Genomic DNA, 24,068 nt, shown 5'->3' on the forward strand with positions numbered 1-24,068 from the left:
CTTAATCAAAAGACGATGTCAGCAATCTGGCCAGCCATAGTTTTTTCTTTTCTTTTTAAGATTTTTTTTTCTCTCCCAGAAGCGCTAGATTGCCAACAACAAAAGATTTTGCTCAATTTTTATTTTTTAATTAAATCAGAAAAATAAGACTAGGAATAACTGGGAGAGAAAGATGCACGATGTGCGGATAAAGTGGCTCAGAATGAATTTATAGTTGAAGTGATGCCTGTTGTACTCGGGCATCGATTGCTTTTGCCAGAAACAAAATGTCAGTCATCAGCTGATCAGAGTACAGTTCAGCTCTTCTTCGAAATTATCACTCTATATTTTGTTTTTGTGCCTCTCATCATGACTGTCACACACGCTTTTTGTTAACCTCCACTGATCCCAGGAATGATTCGAGAAGAACAAGAATGGAAGAGAAAGCATTAGAAGTTTACGGTGGGTGATTGAACCAGACTCCTTTAAAAACAACTCGTTATAAGCACAAGTGCACATAAAGTAGTGATGATAAGTTGACAATTTAAGATCGTAATTAAAATAAACGAATACAATCAAGTCTAGTATGAACGAATCTATTTAAATTGCATTCGTCGTATCCTGGTGTAAAATAATTCGCTGCCCTGTTTGTTTACCCAATACGTGTTTGCTTCACCAAACAGAAGTAATTGGATTTAATTACATTAGTGCATTAGATAATTAATCATTTAATTAAGTTCACTTTCTACACTGCTAAGGTCATGTGAAATTATGAGGGATTTTTTCAATCATGGGTTCATTGATGATTGAAGATCTATTGACACAGACATAAACTATGACTTAAGTTATGGAGAAATTGAAACTCATACCTTGAATATGAATCTTGGACTGTTTATATCCCCCGCCAGATGTGATCCGAACCATCCGTGACCCAGAGAAGCCAAACACACTGGAGGAACTTGACGTGGTGACAGAGAACTGCGTGGAGGTCCGCGAACTGGGTCCTGAAGAGTACCTTATCATCATCAAGTTCTCCCCAACTGTCCCACATTGTTCGCTGGCCACTCTCATCGGTCAGTTGCTTGCTTCCTTTTGGCTGAATCTTGCGTATGACTTCTTTTTCCATGTTTATGTGCAGGTTTGTGTTTACAAGTCAAGCTTCAGCGATGTCTTCCCTTCAAACATAAAGTGAGTGTGAGACAACAACTCCAAAAATACTTTGCACTTTATTACTAGAATAATAATCAACATAAGCAAAAGGCTGCGTCGTCGGTGTGAATGTTAATGTACAGTTTTACTTTAAAACTCCTTGATGTGCTCAAATAATGGCCAAAAGTGACCTAAATATTAGCTAATTATAGTTATCCACAAATACCATCAAGGGTTGAATACAATTAAATATTTTATCTAAACACTCCTAGATGTACTGAAATTATACCTACATCTTTATATATATGCACTGATCTACTTCTTCATCTAGTTGGCATTTACAATATCAAAATCCAGAGGTGAGTATGGAGTCAGTTGTTGAATAACAACAAACTCAAAACGTGTCTAATGACGTTTTTTTTTTCAGCTGGAAATTTACATCAGTGAGGGAACGCACTCCACTGAAGAAGACAGTAAGTCACTTTACATCCAATCACTTAAAAACAGTCAACTGTACTAAGAGCTAATTAATATTGCATGGAGATTGTAGTCCAATGTAAATAGCAGCATGCAATTTAGATGGTATTACAGCGTATTAATACACTTTAGGGCAGGAGTGGGCAAACTAGATCACCAAGAGTCACAGTGGGTGCAAGGTTTCATTCCAACCCATAAAGAGCACACCTTTTTACCAATCTGGTGTCCTACAGGTGCAATCAGTTGATTGTTTTCTGCAGAAATGTCATTGGCTTAAGTGTCAGTGCTGGATCAGTTGGAACAAAAACCTGCACCCACAGCGGCCCTCGAGGACCGGTTTGCCCACCTCTGCTTTAGGGGGTCAGTGACACACGGAAAGGCTTGACATTCACACGTTTGTCTTTTTTTTATGTTTGCGAACAGTCAACAAGCAGATCAACGACAAAGAACGAGTAGCGGCAGCCATGGAGAACCCCGACCTCAGGGAGATTGTGGAGCAATGCGTTATCGAGCCTGATGACTGAGCGCACACCCATGCTCACGTTGTATGGGAGAGTGTGTGTGTGTGTATGTATATACATTGAGGAACATATAGAGTAGTAATTTTTCTACAGTTCCTATCTATTGTGATTTGTTATGATAATATGATGGTATTAACATCCCATATGTAAATCATGCATTAAAACAAATGTCAGCGTTTCATGTTGACTTCAATGGAGAAATTCTTATTAAAAACAATCAAAATTCAAAGCTGTGTCATTAACTTTTTGGAGCTCATCACAATGGTAGTTAACATGGCAACACTCTGGTGTATACATTTTTCAGGGAATGTGAGCCAATGTAGAGTATATAAACGGGCGTGCGTCTGAATGCACTTGCTTGCAAACTACATTAACTTCTATTTTTAACATGTTTCAATGGAATCTGCTCATTAACCTGGAATTACAGTCATTACTGTGTGGGTGTGCGTATACTCACAATTCATTTGCATGCAAGCAGGCCTCACAAGTCGGTCATCTGGTTTTATGATCTCTTTCTGGGAACTGATAATTGAATTTACAGGGTTTTTTTTCCCTTATCATCTCCGACTAAAGAAAGCTAGCATGTCTCCACGAAAACCCAGTGGTGGACCGTCAGGGCCTGCAAGGCCTTCTCTGCTGGCCTAAAAAATATAAGATTCAAAGATTGATGCAAATTATATTTTGTCCATGAATGCTTATTAAATCATTCAAATTTGTTTGTAAACTTCCTTTCATTGCTTCTCCTCTTGTTGCGCTGCTTCTAGATGTATAAGCAAACCTGGCGGGGAAAAAAATGTAATCATTTATTATCTAAAAGATCTAAAATCATTTATTATACAAATTTTTTTTACTGTGCTTTCGATGATGCTAGTCAGGACAACAATCCCGCATGGTAACCATCTAACACCGGCATAGTATCTGACTGAAGTTTAGCTCAAAATACAACCCAACTCATTAACCACATGTATTTTGTCACAGCAGTCTCGATGAAAATATTTGGATTAAAACAACAGAATAGACGATTGACAATGGGATTTATCGACAGTGGTCGTGTTTTTCTTTTTACATTTTCCAACAGATATTAACCACGTTCTGATAAAAAGATTGAATTTCTTGAAATAAAAAAAAAAAAAACGTTGGCCGCCACTGTAATATGAGTAAACTGAAGGAGATGTATATGCGAAGAGCCCGTTCTTTACATCACTTACAAAATGGGATTACATTTTTCTTTGTTCTTTTTTTTTGGTGTATTTTACAAAAAAAGTATACTATGGTCAGCAAAATTCAATCTATGGAATCCAGTTAAGTGCCCCTCCTCCACCCTATGCAATAGGATGGAGAAGTCTTTCTATTTACCTATCCTGATGAGTTTCTGCTTCAGCAGAAACTGCTGTTATGAGTTTCGTTAGCCAAACAATAGATAAAATTTCAGATTTACACCCCTACTCGAGATTGAGAGAGAGAGAGAGTGGACAGCTGATTGTATATTTGAAAACACTCCGCAGGTGGAGGCAGGCAGACAGAAAGTGACCAGTGGGGATTTCTATCTTAAATTTTATTGTATCGCTAAAAGAGTCAATTTGCATCGGGTTAATTTCCTGTGTGTGATTGTGTTTGAGGAAAAATATCGTTTGAGTTAATTTGTCATTTTCATTTACAATATTGTGTTGACTTTACTCACTGCTTTCTCCCTGCTACTTAATTAGCAAACAGTGATAAGAAGCCACATCGCATCTCTTTAACACCTGCCAGGGAAAAAAAAAACGCCTTATCTAGCTTTGTGTGTATGGTACTGATAACGCCGGTCAGTTTTGAGTAGCCTTTAGGGCGCGGATCATACGGCAGCGTTAAGCTGTTTAGTAACAGTGCACACTACAAAGCCTGCCGTTCAAGGCCAGAACACTCCCAAGGCGAGTGAGGGTGGCATTACACGGTTGTCACGGCTATTACCTCCTTTGAGTGATGCCTTCAAACTTAGTGAAACATGCCAACATTTTCCTCAGCTTGGCCAACCGGCTTACCTGCTTGAAGGCAAAAAAATCATTAAATTTTTGAACAGCTCACTAGGGTCATGGGGGGTGCCGGAGCCTATCCCTGCTGGCCAATCACAGGGCACAAGGAGATGATGGACAACCATGCACACTCACACCCATGAAAAGGGGCAATTTAGTGTGTCCAATCAGCCTACCATGCATGTTTTTGGAATGTGGGAGGAAATCAGAGTACCCAGAGGAAACCCACACAGGCCCGGGGAGAACATGCAAACTCCACACAGGTGGATGTGACCTGGATTTGAACTCAGGATCCCAGAGCTGTGTGGCGGATGAGCTAACCACTCACAAGCATGCTCATACAAATTAGCCTTCAAAAAAACAAAGCGCAGGTTTTCAGTCATGTGTCAAAGGATTAAATGACATTAAAAAAAATGTGTGTTGCTGCATTGCTACTGATGGTGTGTGCGTAATTAAGATTTAATTGTGGTTTGGGTGTATGAATGCATTTGTATGTGCTTGTTTTTGTGTATTGCCACTAGTGATGGGAAAAGAACGCGTGTGTGTTTGATTAGTAATCACGTTATCTATGTGTGCCTTGAAAATGACTGTGTGTGTGTAGTGTATGTGCCATTTAAATGTAGGTGTGCACCCACACGTGGTGTGAATGTGAAAGACATTTAGTATTATGTATATGATTTTTGTGTGGGATTTGTTCATAAGAGTTGTGTGCATGTGTGAGAAGCTTTGGTCCATCAAGGCCCACCCCTTCTCACTCATGCGCCTCCCCGAAGTGCACATTGGTATAAAGGGTGTTGCAGTGGAACAGCTCACAGTGGGAAAGAAGAGCAGCCAAACAGGAGGTCAAACAGGTAACCAACCTCAGGTGCACCGGTGGCCAACGTGGAGAAAGGAAAACAAAACAGTGAATGGCCACGGAGGCAAGAAGCCGCAACTGCAGCACGTCCTGGAACGTTTCAGTGCCTATGGACGAGCCTAAGGATGGCTTGGCAACACTTCGTGTGCTTTTGGCAGTACTCTACTTGCTGGTTTGCGTGGCCGGGCTCCTAGGAAACCTGTTGGTTCTGGTGCTTGTCAGAGTGCGTAGATCCAGTAGTGGGGGGCGTGGCCGTCGCCCCACCATCAACGTGTTCATCTTCAACCTGGCCGTGACTGACTTGGGCTTCGTGCTGATGTTGCCCTTCTGGGCGGCTGACACCCTTTTGGACTTCAGTTGGCCTTTCGGTCATGTGATGTGCAAGCTGGTGCTGAGCGTGACGGTGATGAACATGTACGCCAGCGTCTTCTTCCTCACCGCCATGAGCGTCACGCGCTACCGCTCCTTGGCCTCGGCGCTACGGCCACGTCTAGAGCGACGGAGGCACAGGTTGTCAGCGTGCTGGGTAGTGGGCGCGCTATGGGCAGGGGCCACCGTGGCCACGGCGCCCGCCGCTATTTATTCCACGGTGCGACACGTGGCCGGAGAGCGCCTGTGTCTGTTGGATTTTCCAGAAGGTGGCACCTGGCTTGCACTTTACCACATGCAGAAGATTCTAGTGGGCTTTTTGCTGCCTCTGGGGGTGGTCTGTGCAAGCTACTTGTTGCTGTTACGCCTGTTGCGCATACACGGCAACACCAAGGGGCTATCCCGGCGTGCCCACGTCACTCGCTCCGTCACTATTATCGTCCTGTCCTTCTTTCTGTGTTGGATGCCCAATCAGGCCGTGACCTTGTGGGGTGTTCTGGTAAAGCTGAACCTGGTGCACTGGGACCGTGCCTACTATGTGGTGCACACGTATGTGCACCCACTCAGCGTGTGTTTAGCTCACACAAACAGCTGCCTCAACCCACTGCTTTACTGCCTGCTGCGCCGTGATTTCAGAGCCCACCTTAGGGACATGTTCCGGAAGGTGGCGTCACCCGCTGTGATACACCCACGTGCCCCATCACCGCCCCAGGATGCATGCGGGTGTGGGATTCCGCTCAACAACCTGGAGAACAGTAAAAATTCACAAATGCCAGAACTGGTTGAACTCTGCGAACCGGCTGTAATGGAGAATGAAAATGTCACGTGACCAAATGCAGTCTTTTCCGAACTTTGAGTACACGCATTGACCAATTTGCTGTATGAATGGATGCAAAGTGTACCTTGTATTATTATTATTTATTTATTTGAATGTCATTTTAGTAAGCTATTTTGTTTACTTGAACGTTAACAGTGTAACTTGTTTTCAAAATTTATGTTTAGCGATGTACTATTCAGCAAATAAGGATTTTGTTTCATCTATATTCATTTTCCATACTGCTTATTCTCAAAAGGGTTGCAGGGGGTGTTGGAGCAGGGGGAGACCATGCAGGGCACAAAGTGAAGGACCACAATTCACACTCACACTTATACAAAGGGCCAATTTAGAGTATTCAACCAGCCTACGTGGATGTTTTAGAGATGTGGGAGGAAAAAAAATCCACACAAGCCCAGGGAGAGCATGCAAGCTGGGATCAAACCCTCGGCCTCAGAACTGTAAGGCGAAAACTCTCACGCCGGGCAAACCTATCCGAAACAATATGGCAAAAAAAAGTCATATGATGAAACAATTTAGACTCTCGTCAGTATCAATAATCAAATAAATTATTAATGGAGGTTTTCAGAACAAAACTAGATATACCAGTAACAGGGAAGATAACGGTGAAGAAAACTACATTAATTGCAGAAAAATATGCATACAGACCGTGAAAGCGAGGCTGTAAGATCCTTCAGATGTTTTTTTTTTGTTCAACTGGAGTTGTCACAAGGACTGGTTTCTTTTTTTATCCTTTGTTGCTGACTCTTCCTATCCTAGTGAAGCAGAATTGACCAAACATTGGATAGTCTATTACATAATGCAGGTTCATTATAGCATAATATTGTATTTAATTTTTTTCCATACATGCAATGAGACCACAGGAGACAATCTTTGAACGTGCTTAGCTGAGGAGCCGATGGTGCCAAGCTAACATCCGTGAGATCATGATGAAACTCCTGTAAATCAGAATCCCATATGGATGTGACGATATAGTGGTGCTGAAGCCCCCCTACACCGTCACTTCCATAGGTTGGCAATAAAAGGCTTCATCACAGGAGCTCTTTTTTTCAAATCAGTGGGCATTCAACCATTCATTTTTCGAACTGCTTATCCTCACAAGAGCCACAGGGGGTGCTGGAGCCAAATCCAGTTAACTATGAGCACCAGCCAATGGCAGGGCACAAGCAGATGGACAACCATACAAGCTCACATTTATATTTTGGGGTAATTTAGAGTGTTCAACCAGTCTATTTTGCATATTTGTAGGATGTGGGAGAGATCGGATTACCTGGAGAAAACCCACGCAAGCCCGGGTAGCCTTCAAACTGCTTACTGTGTGGACCAACTTGAGATTCGAACCAACAACCCTAGAACTGTGAGGCTGGCATCTTACCTAGGTTTGGAAAATGGGCAGAAGGAAGAAAGAATACAGAAAGAAAAATAATACAAGTTTGTGGCAAATAAACAACAAGTCTGCTCAGAGGGAAAAAAACTAAAAAAGAACGACACCATAACTGAATGATTTTATTTTTTCAGCACTGATGATGCTCACAGTAGTCATGTTAGATGGGGATTACAGCAGTTTGTTTAATTCCTGCTCTGGATCTCTCAATTACTGACTATCTATCCACTGAGCTGCTTGCTTTCTATTTGTAGAAAACAAAGAAGGGTTGACATGAGAGTATTGCTTTGTATTTTGTAAATAGTGATATCTTCTTTCCAATGTCTTCTACACGTACGCATAAGACAGCTCAGACCTCAGAGTCCTTATGGAGTGGCAAAAAAGTGAAGGAGGCCTTTTTCATCAAAAAACGTTGTGTGCAAGATAAAATGAGGAGTAAAAGATCAGCGGGCGGGTGGGGAGTTTAAAAAGAAGAAGAAAAAAAAAACATCCCCTCAAAAAAAGTGCAAAAAACAAAAGCCAGGAGTAAAAGCAAGGGGCCGGTGGAGCCAACGCAAAAAGGTACTTTAGTGGCGTCTGATCAGCGTGGAACATTTTACATCAAAGCCATGCAAAGAAAAGCTCATGTTTGATTGACATGCACACAGCAATACAAGTTAAACGTATAGAGCAGGAATCCCCATCATGGCAAAGAAGACAATCAATCCCATTTTTGAACGGTCTATATACAAAGAGAAGATCAGTGGATCAATGTTTTCAATTCTCAGGCCCAGCCTACACAAAAACAATAATATAGAAACGGACAAATAGCAATAAAAGAGCATTTCCTCTCTCCAAAAAGAGGCTAAGTCTACATTCTTAAATCAATTACTTTTTTTTTCCTTTTTTTTTCATTTTTTTTTTCAACTTCACCTCATCTCACCCAGGTAAAGATTCACCATTCAGCTAAAATTAGATCTTGTTTTCATCAAATGATGCCCCATTTACAAACACACAAGAGGGGTAATAATAAATAACATTCAACTGACCTAACAGCTTTGTTCATATAAATAGTCCAGTTATAATAAATTAGGAAATGACACCGTGAGATGAATAAATAAGGGGCCAAAATACAAAAATAAGCACGTATATCACATTAGAATGTTTGTTTGTCATTTATATTCCTACTGCTGGTAAGTATTTGAGAGATAGAAGTCTGAATGGAGAACTGAAGACAAAAGTGCTGCGATGGAGAACATCAAAGACAAAGATGAGACCATGAGACCAAAAAAAATACAAATGTCTGTTGTCCTCTCGGCTAGCTAAACATCGTGTCACGACGAGACAACTCTTTGACTTTGTACATTGGAAATCACAGCAGTCTGTACAACACCATAAATCCTTCATTTTCAGCTACTCACTCACACAAGTCCACATTGGCGTACCCAACTCCTAAACCTCCCCTTGCCATTTCCCCCCACCCCCATCTCTCTCTGAAATCACAGTTCCAGTTCATTTGCAGCAGTAATGGTATTTCAGATCAAGTGAGAATTTTATACGCAGTTCTTGTCAAAATAAAAGCAGACACACACACACACACACACACACAGGAGAGAAAAAAACTACAATCCGGCAAGCGTCGTCTCCATCTCCTCTTTTTCTTCTTGGAAATACATCCCAGAGTTTAGTGTGCATACTTGACAAGTGCTGGTATGCATTTTGAGTCTCTTAGCAAAATGCTCGTTTTCTGAGCAAGGGGTTTATGGTGGGTTGGCATGTTGGGTGCAAGTGGGTGGACATGAGGGGGGGGGGGGGTAAGGAACACCAATGGTATAATCAACTACTTCTACTTTCAGGGAATATGGGGGAAAAAGGAAAGACGAAGGTACAAGTCTGCATGGAAGGATCGCTTTCTGTAGTAACCCAAACCTCTCGAAATCAGTCCTCCACGTGTACTTCTGTCTCTTGGCAGGCTCTCGGGGGTTGGACAGGAAAAAGGGGGAGGGAGTGAACTTAATAGGTTTTCTGGATAAGTCCTGGGACGAAAGACAATCGAGGTTAGCACAAATGTGAGCAGCACAAAGGAGGTGAGATGAAAAGATGTGGCATTTTCTATCTAGTTGGGATCTAGTGACTCCTCTTGTAGTGTCAAGTGGACCAGAGCACATTTGGACGTATGGATTTCCTGCTCGTGCCTGCGAATGTGAGCGGGTGAGGGGCAGCGCTTGGATGGCACCTGGCCGTTCTTCTCGTCTGAAAAGAGGTGTGGTATTATGGCAAAATCACTTCATGTGAAGCTGCCATGGTACATGGGGTTGAGGCAAGAAGAGTATACGGAAGGAGAGGTGATAGGGCGGCAAAGGTTGTACAAATGTTGCCGAGAAGCGGCTGGGTCTGATTGTGTTGATTATGGGTAGTACTATGCGGTAGGTATTAGCAGATCTGAGTTCTGCTCTAGGGCACAAGGAACTTATCGCTCAGCAACACTCAAAATCTGACGTACTCCCACCAGAATACATAAAGTTTAATATAAACTTCTCACGTGCACCGACAAAACCTACAACATCTTTGCAAAATCTCAACGCACGCAAACAAATATGGAGTATGTTCACATAGCAAAAATCGAACTGACAATGTCAGACGATTGCAAATCTAAAAACAACAACAAACCTTCTGTAAAACAAAACAATAACATTAGCACAAAATGTAAATGTGCTAAAACCCTCCCGAAAACTGAACATGCTCACAAAAGTGTCAAAGTCAATCTACCACACATTTGATTGAAAAAGAACATGCAAAAGCCCTTATTTCGGTCCCACCTATTAACTGCTATTATCTCATTCAAAGTCCTGCCGTGCAGGGGGAAACTGGAGGTATTAGCAAAGAGGAAAAAGTTTAAGATGTATCAGAGTTATTCCCTTGTGCATTTTAATCTAGCAATTAAAATCCAACTGTCAAATCATTTAAATTAATCTTAACACGAGAAAGGTGCCAACCTGCCCTTTATTTTTGGCCATTTCTGTACGATAATGCTCATAATGAGCTGCCATTGCTACCAATTGTTTAACCTGATCTATTGAAAGTGATTTTCATTTGCAACACGTAGTTTATTAATTATACATGTTTTAAAATATCACGGGTGGTCCATAGAGCTTACACTGACTGCAATCAAATTCCCTATTTCAGGCCTGCACTGGGAGATTACAGTATGTATTTCACATATGGAAAGATACTCGCTTGAAATGGGTACAACATTGGTGATTGGACAAACAGCGGTGTGCCGCCAGGGCCTTCAAGGCCTTCTCTGCTGGGCTAAGAAATATCAGACTGATGTTAATTATATTTTGCCCATGAATACTTATTAAATAATTCCAAATTGTCTGTCAGCTTCCTTTCATTGCTTCCCCCCTGGTTGCACTGCTTCCAAATGTGTGTTTTCATATTGATAGATTTAACCAATCACATTTCAGCCATTAATTGTTGCCAGGGTCAGAAATCTGCCCCAAGGCCTTCACAATCAGTTCTGCAGGCTCTGCTGGATTAAACAAGTGTCGATAAGACTGATGCTTTAACTAATCAGAATTTGATTTGGTGACACCAAGGCCTTCTCGCAGGCGTAGGGATAAGTCGTCGCTTTCACCAACTATGTGTAAGTGTATCAGGAGCGAGCTGCACAAGCAAATATATTGTTGTGTTGATTTAATCTCATTTTTGTCACGCCGCAATGGCTAAAGGAGAAGAAATAATTTGTTTGCAGATTTACTGTCAAAGCCATTTTCAAGACGGACTTTTCAAGAAAAAAAGCTGGACATCATTAAGAAAGGTCGGACAACTCCAAAGCAAGCAAGCCTGTCACAACCGGAAACAAACATTTTCAGCACTGAATCGAACAAAAATGTATGCCAGAAATACGACAAGATAAGCTCGACTTTCAGCATTAGCTTCTGTGGCAATAGAAAAGAAGGAAGAAAGAAAGGAGGATGGATATTGTGTATAGTTAAAAAGTATTTTTGGTGAACAAAATATGGCTATATTCCTAAATAACATTTCAATTGTATGAGGTTATTATTGATGATTTTTATCAGTCGCAGCTGTGGCTGTTATATGGGAGTTGAGCTAGCAAAGAGCGCCATCACAAGTCCAAGCACTATTACTACTTACCTACACTACGTTGGGTCCTGCTTGTATCATAACTACTGAGCTTTCTCAGTAAGTAAAAAAGGGTAGATAGTGCAAAGCACCCTGATTTAGGCAATAATGCTGAAAAAGAAGTGTGTCTTCCCATTTATCCAGCAGGAGGAGCCACGAGGATGTAAAATTCGACAACCCAAGCCTCAAAGCGGGGAACAGTTTTCAGCATGGAAGGGACTCAAGCTCTCATTTGATTGCTTCTGTGTTATAAGCAGAACGCCGCAAATCTCGTTTAGCTCCTTCCGATAAAAGACATCACTAATGTGACACAGAACAACAAACCCCATGTGGAGCACTACTCTCTCTGCAATCATCTACTCGGGAGTCAAGCTCACAGCACATTTGCCCAGGTCGGATACCACGGTGTTGCCATGGTGACATTGCCTCCATAAGAATGCAACTGGCCTTTCCGTACCTTCCCTATAATTTTCACTAGGCAACGTTGCAAACCACTGAGTAAGGCTGACGTGGGAGAAAGGAGGTTTTCTAGAAGAGTGGTGGTGATTTGACCTAGGGGGGAGGGATAAAATGGCGTGGTGCAAAAAAGGGGGGGTCCTACTCACCAGTCAGCTGCTGGACTCCAGGCTGGTCATGTGTGCTTAACAACTGGCTCTGAATGGTCTCCACTACCCGCTTAAAGCGACGACTGGGTCCTATAAAACAAACATACTAACTTGAATAAGGACAGACACATGAGGAAGCAGATATAATTGAACCAGAAGCCATTTTTAGCCCTTTTAGGAGACATCCATAGAAGTATATTTTATTTCATCATGAGACAAAAGAGTGGGAGTGCTTTAGATGGCGCGTCAATAAAATGTCGTGACCCTGCCTTCACATAGGATGACAGAAATGGAAACCCCTTGATACACTACAATGGCAGGTAAGGATTAGGGGGTTTCCCCGAATGGGATTTCTTGACAGCGGGGTTCTCGTCAAGCAGACTGACAATAATATGATGCCCACCTACAGTGATACGCATAGTGAGGCAAGAGCCCTGTGTCAATTTCTATTTTAAATATTCAATTTTAACCGGTGCTAGTGCAATGGCGCATATATAAAGAACTCCTACACTGGCACGGTGAAAACATGCAAACTCCCCACAAAAAGTGAGGATTACAGCCTCAATGTGGTGCTTGGTATGAAATATTGAGTATTGTTTTATAAGGTGGACAAATATTATTATATTCAAATTCTTTTTAATAGAGTTTGTAGTTGATAGCGTAGGCTCGTGGATGCTTGTAAAGTTGTATATACTTGTACACATATATGTATATACTTGTACACATATATGTATATAGTTGTATATGTACTTGTACACACAATATACAGGGTGACCCAAAAAGATGCGTACCCATATTTTATTCGATAAAAAATCCATTTTTTAACAAATTTCTTTTCTGTTGCAGGATGTGAAAGGTGAACCTATGGATGATCGTTTTCAGCTAAAATAAAAAAAAAAAGAGCCATCCCGAAAGAGGAGTGTGTAAAAGTGATTGACAACTTTGTCAGACGAGTACAGGTTTACTTGCAACGGATTGGTGGACATTTGGAACACATCTTGGGAAAGCCATAAATTGACTAAAAATTGACTGAAATAGCTGAATCTCTGGTGAATGGTCTTCCATAAACTGAATAATGTGTGGTTGTAATTTGAAATAAATAGCTTTTTAATCAAAGTCAAAATAGACATTTTCATGGGTACACATCTTTTTGAGTCACCCTGTACTAAATACTTGTAAAGAAATAGATGTTTTTATTGTTCCCAAATAGTAAATTTTGTCCATGACATTTTCTCAGTAATGTTCTGTGTACCGTTTACCTGTCTGGACTCAGAAAATAACAGAGTAGAGATTTGTGTGAAGGTTTGCATGTATGGAAAACCGTAATTGAACGATACACGCAAAAATGATACAGTGATTATCTGGTATAGTGCAATATCCAAACCTGAGAGCAGTGTGAAGGTGACGGAGTAGATGCCATTTTCTTTGGTGGCAGCTGTGCTCTCCGTGTAGGTGATGTCCACCTGGAATTTAACCGGCTTCTGGAAGACTGTAGGGCCGGCGTTGGACTTGTATTCTGCTCGGAAACTGGTCTGCGAAATGACGCTGTGGCTCAGGCTTGGGATCTGAATACAAACCGAGAAAAAGGACGTGAGTGATAGAATTAAATGAAGGCCGCATTTCGTGTTAAATTTTTCACTGGCATGCTGGAAATTATAACCCTCAAAGAAAGATTCCCTATGAATTATGAGCCACATCCAAACTCTAAGGAGATTAATACCTTAGGAAGCAGCCATGCGTGCAAAGGATTAAAGCTAATGTGGTATTCAGTCATTCAACAACTTTGCACTCAACTGCCTAAAATGCATTTTTATGCCTAATGAACACGTCAGTCGTAAAATGGCCGCATTTCGCCATAGCGTAGTGGATGTGTTGACATTCCATTAATGTGAGGGTGCTCCAAGGGATAATTCCACCGATACAGGTGCCAATCTCCTGTCGACACTGCCCGGGAGGGATAATAGCAACATTAATGATGGGGTAGGGGGCATATTTGACCTTGATTTCATGAGTTGGGCCCAACTTGGTTACATTTACTGCAAGATCTTGTAAAATTGAACTGAAGTGAGCACAGGTTGCTAAATGCTTAACTTGATTGTGCACTGCATAGATGTTACCCGGCAGTGGGTCCTGGTTTTTGTTCCAACCGATCCAGTGCCGACATTTTAACCAATCCGGTGTTTTTAAAATAAGTAGCACCTGACTCTAATTAACTGATTGCACTTGCAAAAGGTATCCTTGTTGAGTTGGAATGAAAACCTGCACCCACTGCGGCCCTTTGAGGACCGGTTTGAGACCACTGTGTTAGATACCATGAGTGTGTCTGTTCCAAGTTGAGTTCAAATGCACTGCATAATGTGGGTCAGATTGACTGCTTCCTCCTTTTCGACACAAACTTGCTGATTTATTCTCTTAACATACACCGGAGTATCACTACCATACATTCAAGATGTAAAATTGAGGGTATAAAAAGCTACAGGAGATGTGCTTTTAGGTTTTTGTATTAACATCCTTTCAGTCTGCAGTCAGGGGGGAAAGTAGAAGCTTGGAACAAAAGCAGTTGATTGGATTGCAACATAAATCTGAGACATGTTAGAAGACCTTGGGCCCAACACACACTCATGAGACGTATACCAAGCCGGCTATTAGAAAGAAAGCAAATAGAGTTACAACTGCCACACTCGCTAGGGCACAGGAGGGTGATGAGAAGAGATTTAGGGAGGAAGGATAGAATGAATAGAAGTAAAGTTCTTCTTTTCAGCACGGTGTTTGACTACAATACGTTAAACCCAACAGTCGGAAGAACTAAAACAAAAAAGGATAGGGGAGAGTGATTATATGCTTATTGGCTTTTAGACAAATGGCATTCGCACACTTTATGCCGGCAGTCGTCAGAGAGGAAAAATTGCGGCTAAGACACAGAAACAGTGTGTCTGTGTTTGAGACATTTCTAAGAACCACAAATCCGGTACTGAGAGACCTCAAGTGGTCGGTTACCTTACAACCATTATTCTCAATTTAGAGGTCGCAAATTGTTTTTTTTCCCCTTTTATTTAACGGGTTTAACTTATTTACTAAACGTACAATCCATTTTAAATGGGGGCCGGGGGATGAATGCTCATTCGTCCCCCTCATGGTCTTATTTAATGATTTGGCTTTCGTTAACATTGTATACATTTACAGACTGACTTAGAATGATTAAGTTTTACAAATTAATTAAGATACAACTATGATTACTAATTAAAAAATATAAAAAAAATAATTAAGAATATCAAAGTCTTTTTAAATGACCAAAAATAGCTGTTTACTGTAGTAACTACTGTCCTGCAAGGGTTAATAACTTTAGTTTGTCCAATGATGGAAGAATTGGCCTTTACACAAAAGTAGATGATCTGGACTGGTATTATTATTATATTAATTGTTTAATTATTGATTAATTTTCCTTTTTAACAACCAGTATTTTACACAAATATATTCACCCTTAAAATAACATTAGTCCATCATTTGCATTCATTTGGACTACACCATACTCCAACATAATAGACTATAGGGTATATTGGTTTTGCAAGACTGTATGGATTGTTTGGTTGACATTACCGAGAGAAATGCTTGAACGATGTCGGCTTTGATGGAGCTGAGTGGCTTGTCCCTGATAACAATGAAAATTTGCTCCTCTTTTTCCAGGTTGATGAAGTTACCAAACCAGGATTTTTTGGCAAGTCTGTTGGGAGACAGCATTAGACGTTAGACAATTGCAAATGCAGCATATTTGATGTGTTTAAAGTGAATACTCGGAAAAGAATGCAAGCAGTGTTCAGTAAGTAAACGATGTGAGGCTTTACGAGCCATTCTACAGTAAACATTTGACTCCAAAAGACCCCTAAAATGTGCTAAGTGCCAGTACATTGACCGAAATGACAATAAAGGAGATCAATTAGCTGGTAAAAAAAAGAGCTAGCCATTGCATTTCTAAAATGTGAATATTATGAGACATAATGGAAAAAAAGAGGTTATACTGTTATAAAGGGAAAAATTGCAATGTGGTGCCATTGGATAGCATGTAAAATTATGTAACATTTAGACTTTTTTCATCACTTATATTACGTAAAGATACATCATAATATTCTCGTGATATAACAAATTTTATCTCTTAATATTGTAACTTTTTAAAATAGCATGACAATGTATGACTTCATTGTAGTAAAATTGAATTAGAAACAAAATGACTTTAATTTTGTAATATTTCAATATGGCCTTATTGTTCATCATATTTCAATTTTATTGTCGTAATTTCTATTTTTTTTCTCTGGGAATATAATGTATGACTTGTTGGCAGGTAATTTCCTATGGTAGACCTGACCATCACTCACGCTGATTACATGACTTTGTACTTGAAAACCTTGCGCGAAAAGAACTAAGCTGTTTTAGTGTGATAACTTTAGGACCTGTAACAATTACTCACTCTGGGGAAGACTCTGGAGTGAGGCTGGACATCTCTTCTTGAGTGGGAACTGTTGAAACAAAAGTTTAAAGAGTGGAACCAAAACAAGAATTAAAAATGGATATTGAGTGCACACAGACCTTGAAGTTTCCTGCGGTGGAAGCGCGGTGAGCCCAAGAAGCTGTTTTTGATGGAATTGAGGCGCGTCCTCCATGGCATACCACCAATGGAGGGACTTGGGGGTGGTGTAGGGGTCGGAGTCCCTGCCGGGCTGTCCTTGGGAGTGTGCACCGGAGTGCCCTTTGGGGTGGGTAGGGGACTGCCTCGGGGAGAAGGATGCGGGGTAACCTGTATGAGGGGGATAGATTTAGGTGGGTGGTCAGCGTAGGAAGATGGCGTGGGTGTTACGGGGTGAAAATGATGCAGCCTGATGGGCGAGGGAGGCACCACAGGGCTGAAAGGTAACGACAGTTGAGGGTTGGCAGCGAAATGGGAGCGTCGTACTTGAGGGCTATTTAAGACGGAAGTAACGGGGTTTGGGGGGGTAGGAGAAAGTGGGGATGTGGGGGTGGGCGGCACGGAGGTAGATGGGGGTTGAGGTGGAATATGGCAGGAAGCTGAGGACGCCGACAAGGATGCGGCATCTAATGACACTTCGGGCAGCGGGTTGGATCGAGTAGCGTGAAGAGGTTTCGGGGCGAGTTTAGGCTTGGTCGGGAGCGTTTGCGTTTTGTTAAGAGTTGTGGGCAGGGCCTCGTTGCTCGGGGCCAGTGAGTTAGGCGTGGACATACGAGGACCTGAACGATTTGGGATTGGCTCAGGGGATGGAATGGGACTAGTGTTGGGGGACTGCAGCAAATCAGGGGATTGAGGCGGAACACAAAACTTTCTAACAGGCTGTTATTATTCAATGGATAAAGAAGGTGTTGGAATACAACAAGGGAATAAAGTGAATACAACCACCAAGAAGCCAGATGACGAGGAAGTAAACCAATAGCATAGGTACAAAATTGGGAAGAAAAAAAAGAGGATCGTGCAGTTAGAAAACATAGCAAAGTGATATGGAAACAGGACAATAAAGATGAACAAACAGACAGTCGGAAAACAAGATACTTTCAAAATACAAACATACTATCTTTGTGGTATTGGGAAAATAACTATAATCAGTGGATGAACACATACAAACGAAAAAAAAAAAAAAAACCAGCAAGCTCAGAAGCCAGAGCTAATAAGAACCTACACTTGAACTCTTATTGATTTCTAACCTTGAAACTCAAGCCACATTGGGAAAAGTATATGGACAGAATAGTTCCAATTTATCTGGCCTTGGAAATCAATTTCCCTTTTAAATGAGCGGTGGTGTAAGGGGCTTTTTTTGAGGATCCTACATAACCCTGAGTCTTCAAGGTTAGTCAGCTGTATACGTTTATGCCTAGCGTAGCCAATCCAATCCAAAATAGACAAGTCGGATTTTGTAAATAATTCTTTGAGCTGGATTTTCACTTTGCTAAGGCCTCCGAAAACAGTCGAATCTATAAAGCTGAGAGGATAGGGGGAGGAAATGCTTTGAGGCTCAACATTTCTCCTTGTGTGTTCTAACTGGAATTCACGAAATGTATCGTTTTAGAAAATAACACATCATATGATGACAAATCCAACGGGTAACGAAACAAAATTGCATTTTGCAAGTAAGAGTGCTTAAATGGTTTGTTAAAGTCAGGAGGTGCTGCAATGAAGACACCATTATTTGATTTTCCCGATCGAGACAATGATAAGAAGATATCAGCAGTAGTTAGATGGTCATACCACAGGGGAAGCGAAACCGGAGAACTGGGTCAAGAGGTGGAACGTCATCTACCCGTGCGTATTTGTAAAGGCGTCAAAAGGTCTTGACTTACCCGTGGGCTGCTGAGCGGGCTGGTGGTGGTTAGGCCTGAGGAGGCTCCACTAATAGAGCGCGACCTGTGGTCCAAACACACGAGGAAAGAAGTCATTTGGGAGCTGAACAAGCAAAGCTGTTACACAAAGGCAAAGGTCACAAGCTCGAAGGTCAAATGTTGCACTAGGCAGCACTAGAACATATGGCGCCATCACGCCAAGCACACGGCTACGGGGTGTGCCTTTGAGCTCGCACAGGAAAGGAAATACTACAGCACACAGTGCAAGCCCCCTATTTGTCAACAGATATTATTTGGCAGCGAATCAACAGCAATGTCAAATGACTTCATTTGACTGCACACTTACCTGGAAATCGAAAGACGCTTTTCTACACATTAGCATCCAAATTAGCTTTTTTTTATTGTTGTTGTTGCTCTGTCTACACTTAATAAATTAAACATGGCAACTTTTTGGTCTGTTTACATCTGATCAGTAGCAAATAGCTCGAGGAGGGGAATAAAGTGGAGGCGCTTGATGGCATGCCATTCATTTTCCATTTCCATGCAGATGCCGTCAATACGATTGTGAGCCGAGGCGAGCCCCGAAATGAACAATCACGGGACAATCTGTCTCCATCACGCATACGACAAAACACACACACACAGTGGCTGTCAATGCCAGCTGCTTCCCGTCAGCGCACTGCTTATTCTTGTCATTCAATTTACATCCACACCCCCCCCAACCCTTTCTCTTATTGATGCAGTTGTGGAGCAAGTCTTCACACTTTTGTCTGCCTCTTAAAAGGAAGAAAAAAAGGGTAAAAGGAGAGTTTCCTCCTGAGATTTAAGAAGACTAGTGCAGTAATGAAGACCGATGCTCCTCCCTGGTGTTGGAACAACCTAATTTTCAACAACGAATACACAAAGCGACCTTACGTTTGGCTATCTATAAAAGAACAAACTGAGCTGGTGCAATAGGTCGCCACGGACATAATTAAAAAAAACTGAGTTACTTTTTATATCAACCGTAGAATCTTTTAATTCATGACTGAGTGATCTTACTCCAGAGACAAAAATAATAATAAAAAAAAGAGTAACTGCTTCAGTGAAAAGATAGAACTCCCACTCACAGGTTATTCTTATAAATATCACAATGGCGATCGCAAAGTGAAATGCGCACACATGAGTGGGCGAGGCTGAGAACAAATGGGCTTAGTCTTGTTTGAAAAAGCGGAGGAGCAGACAGCGAAATGGAAGGCCCAAAGTTCACCGGAAAAATGCCTTGAGAGCTTGTGCACACATCCAGCCAGTTGCACCTCATGTCAACTCAGACACATTCAGCTTCCTTGGCCCATTATGAGCATATTGTTGGACATACTCTGCATCTGTTAGTGTTGGACCAGCAGGTCTATGGAGCTAATAATACAGATGGCAATCCTGCACAGTAATGCACCATCAGAGAGGCTGCCTTGCTGCAAGATGACAATGAATAAATATCAGAGGCTGTTTTGTGTAAAGAGTGGCACACAAAATCAAATGATCTTGGGAACATTAGAGCCTGTTTAGGTAGCAGCAAAACTGACTTCGACTTTTTTCTAGAAATGTTCTATTTAATCCACTAAACAAGTCTTTAAACACATAATCATGGTAGTACTTCAAATTTAAATCCTATGATCTCTTTGGTTGTCTCCGAATGAGAAAGGTCTATTGCTGCCTGCCTCTCGCTGTCAAAATGAATTGGATGTCTATTATGTAAACGTTTTTTTGTAACATGAAAATTTCCTCATCATTTAGGAGCAACTACATTCTGTAACATTGTGTAATTTTGTGAAAAGTATGACTGTATCTGGAATGACAGTGACTGGGTTCAAGATATTTTCATATGCAAATGTGGACATTACCTTAAAGACCTTTTTAAAGACCAAATTGAGACTTCTGAACCATTGGAAAATGATATGGGAAGAAGTAATATAGTCTGATCATGATATGTCAAGATACATTTCCCAGTCACAAACTGAATTCCCCAAATTTAGGTGATGATACGCTTGTTAATAAAAAAAATACAATAATAGGGGTGGCAAATTCATTCATTTTCTGTACTGCTTATCCTCAAAAGGGTCACAAGGGGTGCCAGAGCTTATCGCAGCCAATTACAGGCAGCAGCGTTAGGACAACCTTAACTGGTCAGCAGCAAATCACAATTCAATATTTTATTCCAATAGAAAGTAGATAACAGATCAAAGTTTCAGCTCGTTTTAAATCAAAGGCACTGGCACCCTGCTTTATAAATTCCTGACAATTTACAGAAGTCTTTTCGAGTGTGTGTGGGACCAGGGGCTTTATCATAGTCATCTAAAGCACCCACGGGGGTCTAATAAGAGACGGTGTGATATGGGAGTAGTTCAGATGGATCTGATAGAAAGGAATGGAGTAAAGTAAAATGAAATTGATACAAAAGTGGTGATCATACTGTTCATGTCGCTACGTTTGACTATAATTCAGCAGTATCTGGCCTGTGTGATGTAGCTAGTTATAAAAATTATCACGGAATTTCATTTCCTTTCTTGGGACGAGTGTAACTCCCTGAACATTAACTAAATGAATGTCGACAGCTCAGCTCCTCAAGTTTGAAGATGCAATAAGACCCCTGCAGCTTTTGAAGTCAAAATATTTAAGTGTCTTCAACTTAGATTTGCTAATTAGACAACACTATGACTTATTAAAATTGATGGACTAACCCAAATGATTTCATTCGCATTAAGCAATGGGAGATGGTCAGTGATGTAAAAAAAAGGAAAAAATATTTCAATAAGATGTGATCACACTGCCACAATTTTTCTATGTCATTAGCATATCATTATCCAGCTTTCATTTCTCTAAGGTCACTCTTAGGATTTTAAAGAAAACCAATGTACAAGATCTGGTTGTTTTGGCATTTTAGGGCAGTATTTTAGGTAGAAAATGTGGAATTGGCACTTCTAACATGAGATACGGGATGTAAAATGATATCTAAGGAACATTTATGCAGAGGAATAGTTATACTTTTTAATTATTATCATTATTATTTTTTTACAACATTTCAAATAACACTAAAATGTAAATTATTTTGATAAAATTATTTGGAGTCAAATAACGTTGAGTTTGGGGAAGAAAAAAAGCTGAAAATGAGATTTAAAGAAAGATTTAGACTTGGTTAACAACACATGACTTTGCCACTGCTATCTACGGGGAAGCGAGAGAAATTTGATTTATAGGCAGAGAAGCAGCAGCGGGTAAAACCAGCAACTACATCAGCACCGTAGACAAAGACAATCTAGCTGCATTTTTACATTAGTGAAACAATGCCACACAGAACTGGGGGGGTTCGACAGGGACTGATGCCACACAAGGGTATTGAAGAGAGTGATTGAATGACACAGGCATAATAAAAAAAAAAATAAAGAAAAGGAGGAGTCCACATTTGACATTTGTGTGGAACAAAAAGAAATGGAGAAAAGATGCAGCAGTCTTTTTTTTCTATAATAATGTAACTAATGGATAAACCTCAAAATAAGCCTTCCAAAAATTAAACAAATGGTGTCCTATCGGTGTAGTATCGCCATTGGCCGATACTACAAAGCTGTATATCAAAATCGGTAACAGCTGCCAAAAAAAGGTATGGGAATCTTTCTGCCGCCGGACGTTTGGCCACCGGACGTTTGGCCACCGGACGTTTGGCCACCGGACGTTTGGCCACCGGACGTTTGGTCGCCGGGCCAAGATAAAATATTACCTTTAAAAGGACTTAATAAGCTAGTAAATAATCAATACGTGCCATATAAAGTTCTTGTTATTAAGGGTTATTAATACAATTTAGGTTGGGATGTGTTCCCAAATCTTTATAGTGGAGTTATACTGCATTACTCGCTGGCTTTGCATTTATGTCCGTTCCCCTACATTGCAGCATTCTGTCATTAGGCAGATCACAGTAACTCACAGTCGATCTTGCCCGCTGTCATCAACGTCATAGGCGTCGAGCGCAAATGTGTGCGGCGATGATATATTGCCAGCTGAAATAAGATGCGAAAATAGCTTTTAAATCAACTGCCTATGCCTTCTGGGGGCACGGTTCAGGCTATGCTTTCCAGAGTATAAGGAACCCTCTGCATCTCAAGAGAAAGTGGGACACAGCATGGGAGGAACTGATTACCAATGCATTCAAGAAAGGATAATTGCGCTCATACTGGAAGAGGGTGGGGTGGGTTAAAAGGGGATATTTAAACTTTGCTTTGCACATCTTCAGTAGAAAAATTAGGCCTGCTTTAAAATTCACAAAGCTTTGGCTTTACATAGTGAACTTTTTTTTGGATTGATATTCTTCATAAAAACTACAGGAAACACTCGGTTATTAAAAAGTACACTACTGCATCTTTCTCCATCCATGGACATCTACTTGGGTCAGGGGGGGAAGGATGGGAAAGAGTGAGAAATGAATACCTTTCGTCTCTGCTGCATTTTGTCCTGGTAAGCGGAATATCCAAGCTTTTACTGTACACTGACTTACTATGGTGAGACAGAAGACAAAGCGAGTAGGTTACACTAATGGTCAGATGTTTACGACATGAACGTTCCATCAAGCCGGACCAAACACTTCTAGCCTAACTCAAATATAAGGTAAGCAACAAGGTTCTGTCTGTTTTTAAAGAAAACGGCTAATCAAATAAAGACAGATTTCTTTGATCACCTAGTAAATACACCTACATATCAAGATTACTCAACTGCATATTCAAAAATACCAAAGCAAAAATCAAAATTCAAAATAGAACAATCATTGCCTGGTGCCTTTTTACCATATTAAAATCATTAGAGTGGAATTTATATTTGCAATTGTTTTTTTTTTTAAATTTAGCAGCATCAAATATCCATGAGACAAGGCAGCAGAAATGGAGAGAAAGACATGAAATGGAAATTTATAAATCACATAGTTGTCGGGAAACAAAACATGTCATTCATTCATTCATCTTTCATACTGCGCATCCGCATAAGGCTTGCTGGAGCCCCCAGCTGACCTAGGGTGAAAGGCAGACCCTAGACTGATCGCTAGTTAGCCGTAGGTAACACAGAGATAGACGACCATTTGCACTCACAATCATCCTGCCACCAGCAGGAATCGAACCCATGCCTGCTGCGCTACACCAGTGGACAGCTACATTTCAGATATTTTATTACACTACTGCATGAAGGGACGGGTTGGATAAATACAACCTTCATATTGTCACTTTTGATACATACATACTTTTACGTACTTGAACCGGAAGTGATTCAGGTTCCGCAGACATTGGTGACATTAGATTGGTGTGAAAAATTTGATTTTAGAATAATTTGGGGGATTTATTTAATTCTTGTAATAGAACTTTGATGAAAACGACTTTATATTGTTAAATTAAGGGACATAC

The 24,068-nt window shown here is 40.9% G+C and overlaps 3 protein-coding genes across 8 annotated transcripts in view; 2 read left to right on the forward strand and 1 right to left on the reverse strand.

Annotated features, from left to right (window-relative positions):
• The first annotated feature begins 119 nt into the window (after positions 1-119).
• On the forward strand, positions 120-2,355 carry ciao2a (cytosolic iron-sulfur assembly component 2A). The gene is made up of 5 exons (XM_077739810.1): positions 120-441; positions 888-1,052; positions 1,118-1,167; positions 1,556-1,601; positions 2,029-2,355. Exons 1-5 carry the CDS (start codon positions 414-416, stop codon positions 2,127-2,129), a joined length of 390 nt encoding a protein of 129 aa, XP_077595936.1. The 5' UTR covers positions 120-413; the 3' UTR covers positions 2,130-2,355.
• A 2,593-nt stretch (positions 2,356-4,948) lies between these two features.
• rxfp3.3b (relaxin family peptide receptor 3.3b) lies at positions 4,949-6,192 on the forward strand. Its single transcript, XM_077735848.1, has one exon. The coding sequence runs from the start codon at positions 5,047-5,049 to the stop codon at positions 6,190-6,192; it is 1,146 nt and encodes a 381-aa protein (XP_077591974.1). The 5' UTR covers positions 4,949-5,046.
• Positions 6,193-7,691: 1,499 nt separating this feature from the next.
• brsk2b (BR serine/threonine kinase 2b) overlaps positions 7,692-24,068 on the reverse strand; it is a 133,008-nt gene continuing 116,631 nt past the window's right edge. For 2 of the 6 annotated variants that reach the window (XM_077739779.1, XM_077739778.1), the window contains exons 14-21: positions 23,110-23,175; positions 18,655-18,718; positions 16,897-17,653; positions 16,778-16,826; positions 15,913-16,036; positions 13,700-13,880; positions 12,316-12,405; positions 7,692-9,814 (exon numbers count right to left, since the gene is read on the reverse strand). In XM_077739779.1, coding sequence (XP_077595905.1) covers positions 9,678-9,814; positions 12,316-12,405; positions 13,700-13,880; positions 15,913-16,036; positions 16,778-16,826; positions 16,897-17,653; positions 18,655-18,718; positions 23,110-23,175 — 1,468 coding nt within the window. In that variant the 3' untranslated portion in view covers positions 7,692-9,677. The remainder of the gene's footprint in view (positions 9,815-12,315; positions 12,406-13,699; positions 13,881-15,912; positions 16,037-16,777; positions 16,827-16,896; positions 17,654-18,654; positions 18,719-23,109; positions 23,176-24,068) is intronic. The other 4 variants (XM_077739781.1, XM_077739791.1, XM_077739780.1 and 1 more) reach the window with 4 other exon arrangements.

Source organism: Stigmatopora nigra, chromosome 2 (assembly GCF_051989575.1).
Source record: "Stigmatopora nigra isolate UIUO_SnigA chromosome 2, RoL_Snig_1.1, whole genome shotgun sequence".
Lineage (NCBI taxonomy): Eukaryota > Metazoa > Chordata > Actinopteri > Syngnathiformes > Syngnathidae > Stigmatopora > Stigmatopora nigra.

Coding starts and splice junctions, on each gene's coding strand:
- rxfp3.3b (XM_077735848.1), top strand. CDS start 5,047: ATGGCCACGGAGGCAAGAAGCCGCAACTGCAGCACGTCCTGGAACGTT.
- ciao2a (XM_077739810.1), top strand. CDS start 414: ATGGAAGAGAAAGCATTAGAAGTTTACG. Junction 1,168..1,555: donor GTCTTCCCTTCAAACATAAA/GTGAGTGTGAGA, acceptor TTTTTTTTTCAG/CTGGAAATTTACATCAGTGA. Junction 1,602..2,028: donor GCACTCCACTGAAGAAGACA/GTAAGTCACTTT, acceptor GTTTGCGAACAG/TCAACAAGCAGATCAACGAC.